Raw genomic sequence first — 16358 nt, 5'->3', positions numbered from 1 at the left:
TTTCAACGCTTCTCTAACTTCTTGATGTAGAAGGATTTGTCTTTTATTTCAAAATAGGCTTCAGTTTCATCAATTGCTTTTTCATGCGAGCCGAATTTCTTACCGGCGAGCATTTTTTGAGATCAGTGGTCACTGGGAGCCAGATCTGGACTGTATGGTGGGTGAGGAATCAATTCGTTCAATTTAACCATCGTTTCCATCGATTTTTGAATCGGTGCACTTTTTTTGGTGAAACTGTTGTTTTTTCTTCGACATATGAGGTCGTTTGAATATTGTTTTTAGCTAGTTTACTTTATTTCTTTGATTGAAGCGACTCTGTTGGGCTGATTCCTGTTCTATGTATACTATTAACAAGCAGAGAAGATGGTCGTTCTATTTTAAATTTAACAAATTAACTGTATTATGATATTTCAATTTCCTTTGAATATTCATTCCTGTAATATCTTTTTACAATATTTCTTTTATAAAATGAATTTCTGTATAATATTAAAAAAAAATACTCACGTCATTTGGATGCTGAGAAGACGGCTTTGAGTCGAAATCAGTTTGAAGACGCTTCATAGGCGTTGGAGTTGTTGTTTCATCATAAGATAATGTTTCAGATATCGTCCTGTATAAGAATTTTGAAAAAATATCACTATACATTATTGTTAAACTTTGGGAATGTTTATAATGATGAAGTACCAAAAATTAATTGAAATATGAATAAGCTTTATATAGATTTCAAACTCCACAATAGTCCAGGCATAATTTGGGTCATAACCTTCAGATTTTACTATGATAGTTACTGAATACATAAGGTACAAAAATTGGTTTGTTTTGGTACAATTGGAACCAAAGAACCCAACGGCTACACTAGAAAAGATCTTACATCTTCCACGTTTCCATTATTATTGGTAAGCAGAATAGAAAAAAAAATAACTCACAATGCTTAGAAAAGAACTCATCAGGGATAAATCTTTATAGGATCTGAATCGGCTACAGGATAATAGACGAAACCCCAGAAAAGGACGTAGAAGATGTTACAGATGAAGATAAAGAACTAATTTCCAATGTATCCTTCATAAATGTCATTTAATACAGGATGTTTAAATCGAAAAAAGTTTAATTACTTTAAGAACATCATATGTGACTGGAAATAATTGATGTTCATATGATAATGAGAAAAAAATTCTGGAAAATGTTGCTGTTGTATACGTTTAACTAATTAGAAGGTTGCAATAATAAACCAAAAGGTATCTCTTGATTGATCAAACTATATAACAAAGTAAACTTATATCTTGAAGAATTGTATAAAAAGAAGATACAGAAATTACAACTAACGAAATAGCTGAAATAGAAGAAAGAGATATAGAAACTGCATTAATGAAACTCCAGCTCCAGACGATATTCCAAATGAACTTCAAAAAAGGAGACAGAAAGTTAATTGCAAACTGCCGAGGCATAAACGTTGAAGTTAGTAACAAAGATCATGACAAACAAAATAAATGAATTCACCACATTGAGCGATGAACAACAAGGTTTCAAATCAGGAAGATGCGACAAATAACTGAAAAATCCAGTATAAAGTATAACAAACCGGCGTTCATGTGTTTTATAGAACTGGAAAAGGCGTTTTACCGAATACAACTGGTACACCTTCTATACAACAAGCAAATACCAAAACATTTACCAAAGAAACAAAATTAATGGCATAACTACCAAAGAAATTTCTGAAAATAAGGAGATTCTCTCATCCCCGTATTGTTGAAGATAACCTACGGAGATTACTATTCAAATTCAACACAACGGCAAAAAGTTTAAAAATGAAGATATCTGCAGCAAAACCGAAGTGCAAACTGGTTGTAAATGATGGAATTATTCAACAAGAGATGAAATTTAAATATTTAGACATAGAAATATCAGGATACGGTGTTATCGAAGAAACCAAGCAGCAAAAGCAGCACGAACTTCAGCTTTCCTGAAAGATACGATAAGAATCGAATCCAAATCCCAACTCTACAAGGAAACCAGACCAGACATATCGAACACAAAGAGAATATTAGAAATTTCCGAAATGACAAAAGTGCGTAAGATCGCTGGAAAAACACTTATTGTAAATCGATATTGGGAATAATAGCTACAGATAAGTCGCCTTTAGGGCGCCGAAGCTTTGGAATACCCACCAAGAGATGGAGCGACAAATTATCTAATAATTAAACGGCGGAGGATACTAGGAAAAACAAGCAATTTGCTTACATTAACGAAATACGTATCTCTTTATATTATAATTCATTGTTCATTGTTTATTTAATGAATAAATTATTTTTTAAACTTGAAACATAAAAAATTTTGGCATTGAAATACATCTTATCACCGAATTCTGTTGATCGCTTTTAAATTCTTTAATTAATTTTGATTATAACAAGAATTATTTTACTCACATCACTCTAGGTAACCAGGTTGAACCAGTGTCCATATTCCCTTCACTTTTTACATCTTCATCACTGAAACAGAACTTTGTATTACATAATCTTCTTTCTGCGCGGCCTGATTTTCAAAAAAAAACCTCGCTAGGAAGTATATTTTCAATTTTTCGATAACTGAGTGGACTTTAATCACCGAAAGATATTTAGTGCAAGTCCAAACTAGCGTAAGAGTGTGAAAAAACTCTAGAACAAAGTCAATTACTTCATATTTTTACCAGATCCCTATTGTGATTTCTTAAGGTGATAAGCATGCCAGAAAATGATGACAGCAGATTCTGCGAGCAAGCTTTAAAGACGTTGCGTTGCGAATATCTTGACCTTTAGGTACAAAAATCTTCTCAGTGGTTCCTGGCGCAATTAACAGAAAACACGAGAATTTTGGAAAAAAATTTACTATTTTTATGATAAGAATCGTCAAGTTCCTCAAAACCAACATCACCTCTTCATTGTTGGAAAATCTTCGACCACTGAGTCATATTTTCAGTACTGCAAACAGAAAATAATCCGAGGGGACTGAATCTGGCGAATAGGGTGCATGAGGTAGCAATACAAACTTTGATTCATTAATTTTGGTCATTGCAATAACGGATGTGTGAGCTGGTGCACTTGATGGAACAACCTTATCTTCTTAGCCAAATGCGACCGTTTTTATTTGATTTCTTCCTTCAAACGTTGCGTAATACTCGCCGTTCAAACCGTCGCCTTGAACATGAATGCAGATGGAATGGTCTTTGCCTTCTTTGGAACGTGTTCTCTCTTTTCAGTCCATTGGTTGAATTGTTCTTTTGTTGTTGATGGACGAAAAATTCAGCCTTAAACCTATGTAACTACCGCCATTTCAGGCAAATCAGGCCAGGTACTTCTGGTACCATCTTCGTATCTCGGAGGAACAGTGCTAATAATTTGGGAAGTAGAACATGAAAACCTCCAGAAAATTAGCCTCTTTTGGGAGGATTCTACGTTTAATGGAAGCAAAATAATGAATTGCGGAGCTAAGAATAAAACATCTTTTTAGGTTAAGTTAGGTTAGGTGCTAATAGAATGTACCAAATTTTGTCTACTTACATTAATGATTGTCTCAACGTGTTGAATTGTGATCTCGTACCAGTACTGGATAATAAATCTGCACTAATTTTTTGAATAAGTGTAGCATTTTCGCTTCTATCAGCTTCTGTACCGCAAGTTGTACCTAAAGTACCCATATTATTGACAACTGTTGCTGAAACTTCAAAACCAGCTGAAATTAGTGCTCCTGAAGTTTTTCTGGAGTTTGTTTTATCTTCGCTGAGTAATTCGCTGGGAACGTTATTGAATTGCTGGATACGCTCCGACTGAAAAGAAAACACTGATCATTATCACAATATTGGTGTATTTACATTGAAATAAAAATTTTCCTTTTTTCAATTTATCAAATAAATCTTGTTGGTTTGTACTATATCGAGCCGAATAACTAAAACGCTCTCGTTTCTTCGTTGGTCAATTTTTTCTGCTGGTGATGCTTTTAATGAAAAGGGCCCTTCTAAACGACTTGTTTCGCGAATTACTCATTTTCCATGTTGTAAAAGACAAGCCGAACCATTGCAAATGGTGCGAAGAATATCATATCAATTAATTGCAGTACAAAGTAATTAAAGAAATAGCTAACAATGAATTAATAGATAAAAACTTGTTACTCACATTTTTGTGATTGTACAAGGTTATTTTCTACAAGTTTTTATCAAACTTATGCATGTACTAAGTATGTGAGAAAGTATCGGGTTTGCAAAATGGTGCCTGAACAAGCTAGACAGTGTTGCCATACTAACTAAAAATTAATTGTCTACTAAGAAATAAACACACCAGAGCCATCTATCTGGAAAATGTTCTGTTTGATAAACAAAACTCTTTATATTCAAAGTCACTTCGTTTTACTGTACCTAGTCAACGTTTCTAATGATGAGAACCTTTGCTAATATTGAAACTACTTTTTAAGTGTTTCATAATTGGTTTAATTTTGATATAAGAAATATCGATACGAATTGGGTTGAAAAAATTACAGAGAAAAAAGGAAAGCGCTTGTTTTTGTAGGTTATAATTTAAAGTCACTAACTTCGTTATTAAAGGAGATTAATGTGGACTAGTTTTTTTTTGAAACGCAAATTCTAAATTCGTCATCCATAATGTATTTCTTCATAATTTCCGATTTATAACATAACTGTACTTTTGATCAAAACTTTCTACGCCACACCCTGTACAGTTTATAAATTTATTATTTTGGTGACAGTTTCAGGAAAATCCATATAGATCGAGTAGAAAAGCATCCACTACATTCAAACTTGATCATAAATCGATAGTAAACATATTAAAACTCAATAAAATGCGTTTTTACAAAACGGTACCAATTAAGGAACTAATAGAAGACGATTTTGATAAGGGTTCTTATTTTTGTAAGCGAATAGATAAAAATATGAATCACTTAGAACACGTTTTGCCTTCTGATGCCTGTATTTTTTCTTTTAACCTTTAAGAGAACAAAAAACGCAAAGTTAGGGACTTTGGTTAGAGTAGATTACGTCAGGTTAGGTTAGATAGTAACCTAACGTAACGCTAGGTTACGTTAGGTTACGTTAGGTTAGGTTAGGTTACGTTAGGTTACGTTAGGTTACGTTAGGTTAGGTTAGGTTAGGTTAGGTTAGGTTAGGTTAGGTTAGGTTAGGTTAGGTTGGGTTAGGTGAGGCAGGGATTGTTATAAACCATATGATCTGCTCCTTTTGCATTGAAGGCAATTCTTAGGAACCACTTCAAAATGATATAAATTTATGTCCCGATCTAGAGAAACTCCATTGAATGAAATATGGAAATATGGCGAGGATTTCAATTGTAACTAATCTATGGAAAAATTTACGCAGTTATATTTATATAATTACCTGATTTGGAGAAGGTCCGGCATCTAATAAGCTCAGAAGTTTTGCTTCATTAGTAATCGAGGGAACTGAAGGTTTACGTACATCGAAACTGGTATAATTTGATAATGGAGATGTCGGCGGAGCTGGATGGTACTTTGCTCGAGGAATCATCACCGTTAAAGATCTATCTTTTTGTTCGGCGGATGTGATGTTATGATTCGTAGTTGCGGGTTCGATGCGTTCGGCTACCTTTAAGGAAACTTTCGATATTTTCCTTTGGGGAGCAGCCTTCTGTTTCTACAAACAAAAAACCAAGTTCCAAATAGGAGATTTGCAGCGTTTTACTGAAGTAATAAGGCGTCTGTTTGTCTACAACCCTATACGATTAAAAATTGAAAAACCACATTCAAAATTTCGTACAATCTTAACGAATAATTAATACTAATTCGAGCGCTGAACATTTATCATTCCAAGTTACTTACTTTCACATATCGCGACGTATCCGATTTATTATCCTCTTCTGAACTCGTATCTTGGATCATAGCTCTTCTATCAAGGGTATTTCTCCTACCGGAATTACCCTGAGGTAAGAAATTGATTCCACCAGGAACTTCAACATGTCTACCTCTCACGCATGTAAGTATAATGCAAGTTAGTAGTAATCCCAATAATAATGTACCAAGTGTTACTAAAGCTATCAATATAACTAAAAATAAGAAAAAACAAAGTTTATCACCATTAATTAATAGAAGTTATGGTGCTTCATTTAATAACTTGAAGCCTACAATAACAAAGAAATATCTGATTTAATGAAATTGTAGATATTCATCCGTGAATCCGATGTGACTGACCAAAGAGGAAGCTCTTGGGTTCCACATGGTTTTCACTATATAGCAGTAGCATGCTTCAATCAACGTCCAGCTCAGTAATTGTCAAAATGACGTTTTGTGTTATATGCTTTGTTAAATGCGAGTCTGTGAATTTCATCGTAGCACATATGGTGTTAATTCACCAACAGCACACAGCTTAAGAAGATGGTATAAGCCTAATTGATCTGTAACGACAAATCTTGTTGTGTCCAATGAAGACGTGGAGCAATATTTGTACCCCTTTCCTTCGAATAAAATTACTGAAAATGTTTCGAAAGTGTTTTGTAGAGTCGTTGAATATTTGCCCATGATGATAGATTTTCAAGTTATCGCGCTGTTACCTTTTTCACCAGATTTGTATCTCTGCGATTTTTTCCTCTTTTTGAAACTCAAGAATTCACTTTTAAAAACGTGCCTTGAGTCTATTGAAGCCATGAAAATTGATTAGGTTAAGATACTGAAGGTGATTCCAGTCGTGGCTTACAACAAGTGTATGGAAAATTGGACGAAGCATTGACGTGAAGCATATTTTGAAGATAATAATGAAGATTTGTTTCAAAATACGTAGAAATGTTCTATAATACGTTATCCTCACTTTTTATGTACTTTTTCTCGTAGGTTTTCATTCTTATAACTTTGATAATTGAAAATAACTTACCTTTGAGATTAATATGACAATATTGTCCAGTATACCATTGGAAGCAATCGCAGAATGTATCTTCAGCTCCTGCGGTGTAACAAGTACCATGATAGTTACATGTTTCACAACCCACTTGATCCGCTGAACATATTCTTCCAGGATATAGCATATTCTCCGACAAATCCGAATAACCTACAAAGAAAAATAAATATAAGTGAGCGAAATGAATTTAATTGAGCAGTGTGTCAATTTGTAGTTCAGTTTTCCTGAAAAAAAAATGATTCGATGTGCAATAGTCCAAAGGAGTGCAAAATGGGGTTACCCCATCCTGAATGAATTCATATTTTTAGATGGTGTTTACTTATAAGGGTTCTACTAACAGGCAGAGCAAGCCAATCGAAAGCGGGCGCTAAAGCTATAATCCAAGGTTCTCTTCAGTTCAATGTTTCACGAACCACGCTAGATAACTACGTAGAAAACGTTCCCCAGCTATACCTTTGTTAAAAACATTGAGGTTATAAGACTATTTTGCAGAAGATCTAGAAGACACGCCAATCAATTTGAAGACCATAAAAGAATTGTTATTTGGACTAATCATGGGAGAATGCTATGGGGCTTGTCTTCGAATGGCGATCACTAAAGTAACAAAAAGTGCTGGAAGATACTGGATATAAGGATTCATTAAGCCTCATCCAGAATTTACTTTAAGAAAGCTAGAAGTAACTTTAGGAACGCGAGCTAGTGGATTCAACATAGTTTTTGTGACAGGATTTTTTGTACTTCTTGAAGAATTAATTGAGAAAAATCACTTAACACCGGAGAAGATATATGTGGAGGAAAATGGGGTAACGGTGAATCACTAAGGAAAGCATAAACCTTTTCTTCTCCACTCGCAAGTTCAGAAACTATTTTTGCGTTTTCACAATGTTAACAGTGACGAAAAGGAAAAACTGCAGTTCTGACGCAATTAATTGAATTAAGTGATTGATAAAGGGAATTCTACTAGTTATAAAAGGTAATGAGTTAATCAAATTCCTCAAAGTGAATCAAAATTATAATTTAAGGAAGTAAATAGAGCAGTGCTAGTATTGGTAACTTTGAAAGCAGGTAGTGTATGAAACATCATGAAGAACCATCGAAAGGAATGTCATGTTTATACGAATAGTCATTCCAGTGAAGTGATCCGGTTATAAATTTGTGATGTTATTCATATTTCGTCAAAATATCAACTGATATTTTGAAAATATCCTAACCTCACTTGAATCTCTCCGATTTTAATCGTTAAATTGATCTAATTAGTCTAAAAAGCGATGATCGAATAAAAAAAATTCCCATGGAGTCGAATTTCATTCGAGATCCTGATTCCCAGGAATCTGCATCGATCCTATGTGTGTAAAAACAGTTACTAAAGGTCGAAGGTCAAAATTTTCAAATGATATATTGAAAGTTGAGTTAGAATTCATCAATATTGATCTTAAGTCACCATATAGGAGCGTTTGTAAAAATTATTTGGTCAAAGAAAAGATTTATGACATACTAATATTTTTATTCTTCAAAAACATTTGTTTCAGTATATATAAAAAATATAAAAATAATATTTGAAGGGTATTTGGTATATTTCTGATCCTTGTAAAGAAAAAATATTTTCCTTACCTTCCTTACAACTACAAGAGTACGTTCCTTTCAGGTTAAAGCAGTGTGCGTTTTCTGAACAGTCGTGGAAATTTGTATTTGAACACTCGTTAAAGTCATTAGCTTCTAGCTCGATTCTAGGGCTGGCGAAAATGTCGGTACCGCCTAAACTCAAGCTGTTGTTCAAGAGATACTTCTTGAATATATCTTCTAAACGATTTTGTTCTACATTTTCGGAAAGTTGTAGATAAAATTTGCTTACGATTCCTTCGTCGGCAGGTTCGAATGCGTGAACTTTAATACCTAGAGAATAAAAATCGCAAATTAGTTACAAATTTAATTACAAATTTTGTCCAGTAAACTAGTTTCACTTCATTATTAATAAGCGTGAACCAGAAAGAAACGATATTGTAGAATTTACCAGAGGACTATAGAAAAAATGAGAAACCAAAGAAGAAATATATTTTATTTAAATGAAACACGAATCAACGAGGGACATTTTCCAAATAAATTTAGTAAAGATGAAACTGTTTGATGTCGAATACAGACTTTTTCAAATAATTCATCTACTGGTTTAAATCCACCATCAAAGAAAAGGCGCAGAATGATAAAATAATAAACATCTTCGTCAAAACTGTAGAATATTAATGGATAATGCAAGTTATTACTCGAAATTTTTAGAAAAGTTACCCATAACAAAGTAGTTGGAAAAATATTTACTTAGAGAACGTTTTAGTTGTGTATTACATCATCCAATAAGTGGTGTGACAGACACACAGATGGCGCATTGCCAACTGCATATGACGTTTATGAAGTACCAGCTTTAGTCAGAAAAAAGTGACAGCCATTTAATTGAAGCTACTTTTATTATTTTAAAAATAATAGATTTAAAACAATGGGTTTTATCCTACCTAAGATTTTTTTGGGCTTCTAAAATTATCGCCCCCGGTTTGTAATACTTACCGTGAGAGATATCTCTCAGATCAGATTGCATTACCATCCTGTCCAAAGCTTCGTTAGTAGCTTGAACAAATTTGTAGTGTTCTGTGGAATTTGGATCCTTCAAGTCATCATAGAAGTGGAGATGGTCTTTTCCAATTCGTCCTAAAGTTACCTGGACGTCATACGTGTAGGTCGCTATTGAATTAATATATTTACTTTGAGTTTCAAAAAAATGAAAAAACATAGTTTGTTGTTTAAATTTTCATTGTCTTTAATATCAATTATTGACGTAATATATAAAACTAAGGTCACCTTGTGATCTGATGTTATTAATGAAGCATATTTCGCTGGTGATGAAGATTTTTTTAACTCGATACGACGAAAAACTTGTTTGGGGTATGAGAATAAAACGCCAATCAAGAATGAAATGTTCATAATATCTTATCACCTTTTCAAGAAAATCCAGTCATTCTACTAATTTTTTACAGTACTGTAGGGTTATGATTTAGTTCTTGTTATCTGGGGTATTATTTAGAAACAGCCAGTAGGTTAGATAAAAAGTTTTTATCAACATAAACGGCAAATATATAAAGTTCAATAAAATAGTGGACTTAAGCGATCCGTCGTCTTTACGTCTTTAAAACGAAATAACCTCTTTTCCGGAAACCGTACGTCTTTCAAATTCACAGATTATCTTACATCAATCAAAGCTCAAGTCTTTTGAGCATCTCCTCAATTTTTAAGCCTTTAATTAAATAAGACTTTTTCTCTGGAAGCCGTACGCCTTTCAGATTCACAGATTGTCTTACAACAATCGATGATCAGATCTTTTGAGCAACTCCTTAGCTTTTAAGTCTTTAAACAAATAAGACTTCTTCTCTGGAAGCCGTACGTCTTTCAGATTCACAGATTATCTTTAAACAATCAAAGCTCAAATCTTTTGAGCATCTCCTCAACTTTTACGTCTTTAAACAAATGAGACGTCTTATTTGGAAGCCGTACGTCTTTCGGATTCACAGATTGTCTTACAACAATCGATGATCAAATCTTCTTCTCAACTTTTAAGTCTTTAAACAAATAAGACTTTTTCTCTGGAAACCGTACTACGTCGTAGTATGACTATTATTGCGCGCCTAACCGCAGATTGCGATAACTGCGATGCGTTTTGTAAGTTGGTGACTGTAAAATTTTTATATTGTTTTTTTGATAATGGTCCGGGTGGGATGTATGTACAGGGGTCGAGATATCGATGTCAAAAAAAAGTTGAAGTGAGTCGATAACTTTATATTGCGGAACAGAGGACTAAAATTCCTTGTCAACAAGATGCCACACGACCTACTAGTATAAGAAATATAATAATAATTGTTATAAATAAAAATATTTCACTTACGCAAACAAGGTCTATCCGGAAACATTCTAGCAAATCCGGGTCTACACGTACATCTCGAAACACCATTTATCTTCTGACATAATTCGTTTCTCGAAGCCTTACACTCAATCTCGCACCCTTCGAGTACTTCCTCTTTCTTATCTTCCTGGTGATCGATCAATATCCCGCTCAAAAAAATATTGTTATCTCTATTTGTCGTAATCATCTCGTCTCTTTCTTGTGTCTCATAACTTGGTACTTTAACGATATTTTTCGTGTTCTTATCCGTCATTACAACCAAAATCGATTCGTTCTCTTCTGCTGGTATACGATTTCGGTTATCATCTTTGGTGATGGGCGGATCCGTTTCATGAATTATGAAATCCTCAAGATTTTCCTCGGAATTTTCTTCTTTAACCGTGTTATTGAAAATCGGTGATGATATAGTAGGTTTAACTTTAATAGGGGGATACTGACTACCATATATATCGTAAGGGTATAAAGAACTAGCTTGTTTAATAGTAGTCGTTACAGTTTCTATTATATTAGTCGGTTTTACTAGAGTATGAACTTCTGTTACTGTATCGATGATAGTTGTTTTTTCGGTTTCAGTTACTAATATTGTTAAAGTTGAAGGAGTCATACCGAGTGATTTTACAACAGTAGTTTTTGTTATAGTCACAGTAGCTGTTTTAGTATGAGTAATATATCTAGTAGGTACTGTTATTTTACTTTTAGTTTCATTGTAGATTGTTTTTATCGTAGAAGGAAGCGGCGTTGTAGATTCTAATTTGATATCGTTTCCGGTATTATGAATTTCTGATGTTATTACATCAAATTTAATACTCGTTCCTTCATTTAAACTAGTCGTACTATTATCTAAACTATGAATTATATTCCGATTTTCTTCACTAGTTGATGGTTGTTCTGATGAAGATATTGTAGTAGTAGATGAAGAATAATTTATATTTATGTTAACATTAACATCTTTATTAGTTACAGTTGGACTAATTATAGTTTTCGGTGTGGTTTTAGGTGATTGTTTAATAATATTTGAAGTAGACGTAGACGTATAACCTGTATAAACAGGTCTTCTTCTTTTAGTCGTAGTTATTGAAGTTTTATAATTCGATTTTCTTGTAGGATGTTCGAGGGTTAATAATTTATATACCTCAGTTGTAGTAGATGCCGTTTTATTACTAGAAACATCTTTTTCCATAAAATATTTTGATGTAGAGGTAATCGGAGGAGGAGGAATCATACCGAATACATCTTCATCAGTTTGAAGTGGTGGAGGTACCATTACTACCGATATTTTCGGTACTGGTTCTTGAGGTTTCGTACTGGTAGAATTATCAAAATATTCGGGAATTAACGGCGGTGGTTTCAATATTTCCATGTCAGTTAATGGTCTAACGGTTGTTTTATGATCTACGGCGATGGATGTTTGTGTTGGTTTACTAGTAAACGGTCTTCTTGTTGGACGTTTATAGATCGTATTTTTAGGTACTATCGCTTCTTTTTTAATTATTTCATTGAACGAAATTGTCTTAGAAGGTAACCCGGAGAATGGTTTTTCAGTTTGAGTCCCACGATTTTTATTGTTTGTACTAGCCATCGATATTATCGGTGGTCTGTTTCTGTTGTTGAATAATTTAACTTTATCTATAGGTAAAGATGTTACTGAAGGTCGAGGATTGTAAACTGTAGGTCTAGTTTCTTGTTTATAAGTACTAACAGGATTTGATGTAGTAGAATATTGCGAATTGTATTCTTTAAATACATTTATTGGTAATGATGTTATTTCTGGTCGATTTTTTTTAAATATATTGATTGATTTCGATGTAGTAGTAGGATTATTTTGAAAAACATTTTCATTGAATTTACCAATCGGTAGAGAAGTTACCTTAGGTCGATTATTTTCAGTAAATTCATTAGTCGGTCTCGAAGTAACGGTAGTATGATTATAACTTTCTTTAAAAGTATTTATAGGTAGAGAAGTTACCGAAGGTCGATCTCTATTATCTCCATTATCTTTATTAAAGAATTTATGTTTCGATTCTTCTTTTTCATCTATAAATATAAGCACTGGTTTCTTTTCTGGTTTATATGGTGAGACGATTTCATGCGAACCAACACCATGAAGGTTAATTCTATCAAAATCGGGAAAAAGTATTTTTTCAGTAGTTAATTTTTGTTTGGCTGTCATATTCTCATATAAAGTTTTATTTTCGTAATTTAATTTTGTTATTTTTGACGTATTTTCATCAAATTTTGGTTTTGTTTCTCGGAAAATAGGAATTCTTTTCGTAGTTGTAGCTTGTAATTTAACAATTTCATAGGGTAGTTCACCAGGACGTAGTGGTCTAGTATTGGATTCTTCAATCACTTCGTCATCTTCATTTTCCAAATCATCAACTTTATGATTATCATAATTATCATATTCATGTGGTGCTTTTATTTGTTGGTGATTATTAATTGGTGGTAAATGCACTTCGAGTATTGGATAAGAAGGTTTAAAATTCTCCGGAAGTTTATGAGAATTTTGATTAAACAAATTATTTATTTGTATTTTTTGCGTTGTGGGAGGTAACATAATCTCAGAAATGTCTGTTTTTTGATTCTTCGAACCATATTGATGTGGTCTTGGTATATTATTATATATTTTTGAAGGTGTTTGATATTTATGATCCTGAATACTAGACGATAGTTTGATCGAATTATCAACAATACCTTCTTGATTATAAACAGGTCTAGGGTAAGTGAGAACAGGTTTTCTGGCAATATTAAACTTATTTTTATCATTCTGATTCTCACTTAAATCATCATACGGTTTTTTGATAAGATTCGGAAATGTATTTTCATGATTTATAATATGAGCGTCGAAATCAATTCCGCTGTGTATAACACCAAATGATACAGGAGGTATACTAACCTCTTGATTTTCGCGTACATTAAAATTTCCGATCCTAGTAGGTTTTATATGAATATTTTGATTATTACTACCTATTGAATCGTGTCTAATTAATTGATTTTCTACTTTGATTACCCCATTAACTCGTTTTTGATTTGGTAAATCTGGTTGATAAACTGAAGGTGGTATGTAAGGACGATCTTTACCATCCGCTATCGAATAATCTTGTAGAGGATACGGAGATGGATCATTGAAATATTGACCGTTTTTGTGAGGTTCAGTAGATCCGCCATAAATTAAAGCTGTTGTTCTGTTGTATGGTATATTTACAAAAGCAATTTGACTTGGTTGTATGTTGACTAGAAGTGGTTGTCCAGTGGATCTTTCGATAACTTCTGGTAACATTATAGGCTCATTATTGATTACGGATGGTTTTATATTGATGTTGTTTAATTTAGTTCCTCTTAATATTTCTTCTTGTAGACGGAACGGAATATCATGATGATTATGTGGTAGATACTCATGGTTATTTGAACGTTCTGGAACATTATTTTTTATGACTTTATTAAAAGTTGCTTCCTGATTAATGTTATAAGCATGTACTAACCGGTTGTTACTTGCGTGTTGTTCTTGATGTTGATAACGAACAGGTTCATATTTTTTCTCATTTTTAACATAATTTTGAACATTTCTCGATATCTCATTACCCTTTATCGGTATAATATATTCCGAATTTTGTATTGGAGGCGGCGGCTTTAAATATTCTTCTTGATGGTGGTACTGATGAGGTTTTTCAAAGTTATTAGTTATCGGAATTCTCTTGTATTCGTGATTTTTCTTATGCCAAATATTTTCATGCATAGGTGGGGGTTGTAGTTCGACCGTTATGTCATTTTCGCCGATTGTATTTGTGAGAGGTATGGGGGGTATTCTCGGACCCACCCTTCCGGGTTTTCCAACGATTACATCGGAGTTAGTGGTGATTATTTCACCGGGAGATATTGGTATTCCGTGAGTCATTAAAGAACTTCCGTGTATTTCGGGAGTTTTTTTATTTGGAGGTGGATCTACCCAGTCGAAACTAGCGATATTTTGACTTTCGGCTATTTCAAAATCATCCCCTAAACCTCTAACTGGAATATAAATAGGAGATCTATTTTGTACATCTACCATTTGAACTGGGTCTTTATTTTCACTTATTTGATTAGAGTTTTTGTTAATAACTTTTTTAGTTGCATCTATATTATCTTTTTTTGTGTTAGCAGTAATGTTTATATCATTTCTTCTGTTTGATTTTAGATTAGTCGTAAGAAATCCTGCCATAGAATTAAGAAGGGGTGCAATAGCTTGAAGACTATCTATATTTATAGAACCCAATCCTAGTAAATCATTTTTTGGTGGTTTAATATCTTTAATTTTATTATCAACTTGTGGTTTCGTTTTTAGTGAGTCCACATTATTTTTCTTCGTTTTGGTAGGTATAATAGTAGAAGTTTGAGATTTAGTTTTACTTTTTGTGGATCTTTTACTTTTCTGTACACCTTTTGAAGATTTAATCGTTTGTGAAGAAGTTTTGATATCTATTGTTTTTTTTAATACTGGTGTGGGATTAAATTGAGCAAAGGGATCGTCGTCTACGAAAACAATTGTAGAACCAGTAATAATATTTGAAGTAGATTTATCTGGAACATTATTATCTTCTTTGATCATTTTTAAAGTATCTGGCATGTGGGTTTTTTCGATAGGCATCACTTTCGTAGGGTTAATTTGGTCTTCAGGATTATTAGCTATAGCTGTGATTTCGAAAGTTTCTCCGTTGTATAAAGTTATAGTTTTCACTATAGTGTTAATACCGTCTTCGATTGCATTTTTAATTTGATACAAATTTGATTTATCCAACAAACTCAAATCGATTGTTTCGGATACTACGTTCTCAACGATACTTGTTTCAGAATTAACGATCGTCGCTTCATTTTCTTCTTGTAACAAAGTTGTGAAATATGTAAAAGTTGTTAAATAAGATTTAGTGGTGAATATTTGAAAGTTATTCACTTGGTGATTATTACTTTGTATATCGTAATTGCTCGTAGTTTTTGGACTGAGATATAATTTTTCTGTAACTATATCAGTAGAGACAGATGTGTTTGTATAAACTACAGGCGAATTATCTTTTTGGACAGTATTGTAGTACGTATAAGTCACGAGGTATGTCTTGACTACATCTGTAGTTATATACGCGGAATCTAAATTGTTCTTATCAAGTGCAATGTAAGATGTCATTACAGAAGTGGCTCTTGGTGGAACACTTTCAGTTATAACAACTTGTGTTACCACTTCGTTTGTTCTTATTACTGAAGTTTTGTTGCCTTCGTACGATGTTTTTTCTAGACCAATCGTGCTATAATAAGTATTCGTATCTTTCATCGCGGATTCCGTACTGTGTACTTTTTTTAAAAGTGAAAGATAATCATCTGGAGCTGTAACTGTATTAGTTACTGTATGTTTCGAAGACACCACTAAAGGCTGATCCCCGTCAAGAATTGTATTCAGATAAGTGTATGTGGTATGGAATACTCCTACGGACAATTTGGGATTCTGAAAAGATAATCATAATTTAAAAAATATAGTATTCAAGAAGA

At 33.2% G+C, this 16358-nt stretch overlaps 1 protein-coding gene across 1 annotated transcript in view; it reads right to left on the bottom strand.

Moving 5' to 3' along the window:
* The window catches only part of LOC130444990 (uncharacterized), a 28948-nt gene that overhangs the window by 6541 nt on the left and 6049 nt on the right, over positions 1-16358 (bottom strand). The window contains exons 4-12 of the mRNA XM_056780408.1: positions 10827-16314; positions 9458-9631; positions 8516-8797; positions 6881-7054; positions 5836-6059; positions 5375-5650; positions 3534-3799; positions 2424-2486; positions 505-610 (exon numbers count right to left, since the gene is read on the bottom strand). Of these exons, the coding sequence (XP_056636386.1) occupies positions 505-610; positions 2424-2486; positions 3534-3799; positions 5375-5650; positions 5836-6059; positions 6881-7054; positions 8516-8797; positions 9458-9631; positions 10827-16314 (7053 nt within the window). The remainder of the gene's footprint in view (positions 1-504; positions 611-2423; positions 2487-3533; positions 3800-5374; positions 5651-5835; positions 6060-6880; positions 7055-8515; positions 8798-9457; positions 9632-10826; positions 16315-16358) is intronic.

The sequence above is a fragment of the Diorhabda sublineata genome, chromosome 6, assembly GCF_026230105.1.
Source record: "Diorhabda sublineata isolate icDioSubl1.1 chromosome 6, icDioSubl1.1, whole genome shotgun sequence".
NCBI lineage: Eukaryota > Metazoa > Arthropoda > Insecta > Coleoptera > Chrysomelidae > Diorhabda > Diorhabda sublineata.
The sequence above is the reverse complement of the archived record's forward strand: the minus strand, read 5'-3'. Positions and strand labels throughout refer to the sequence as shown.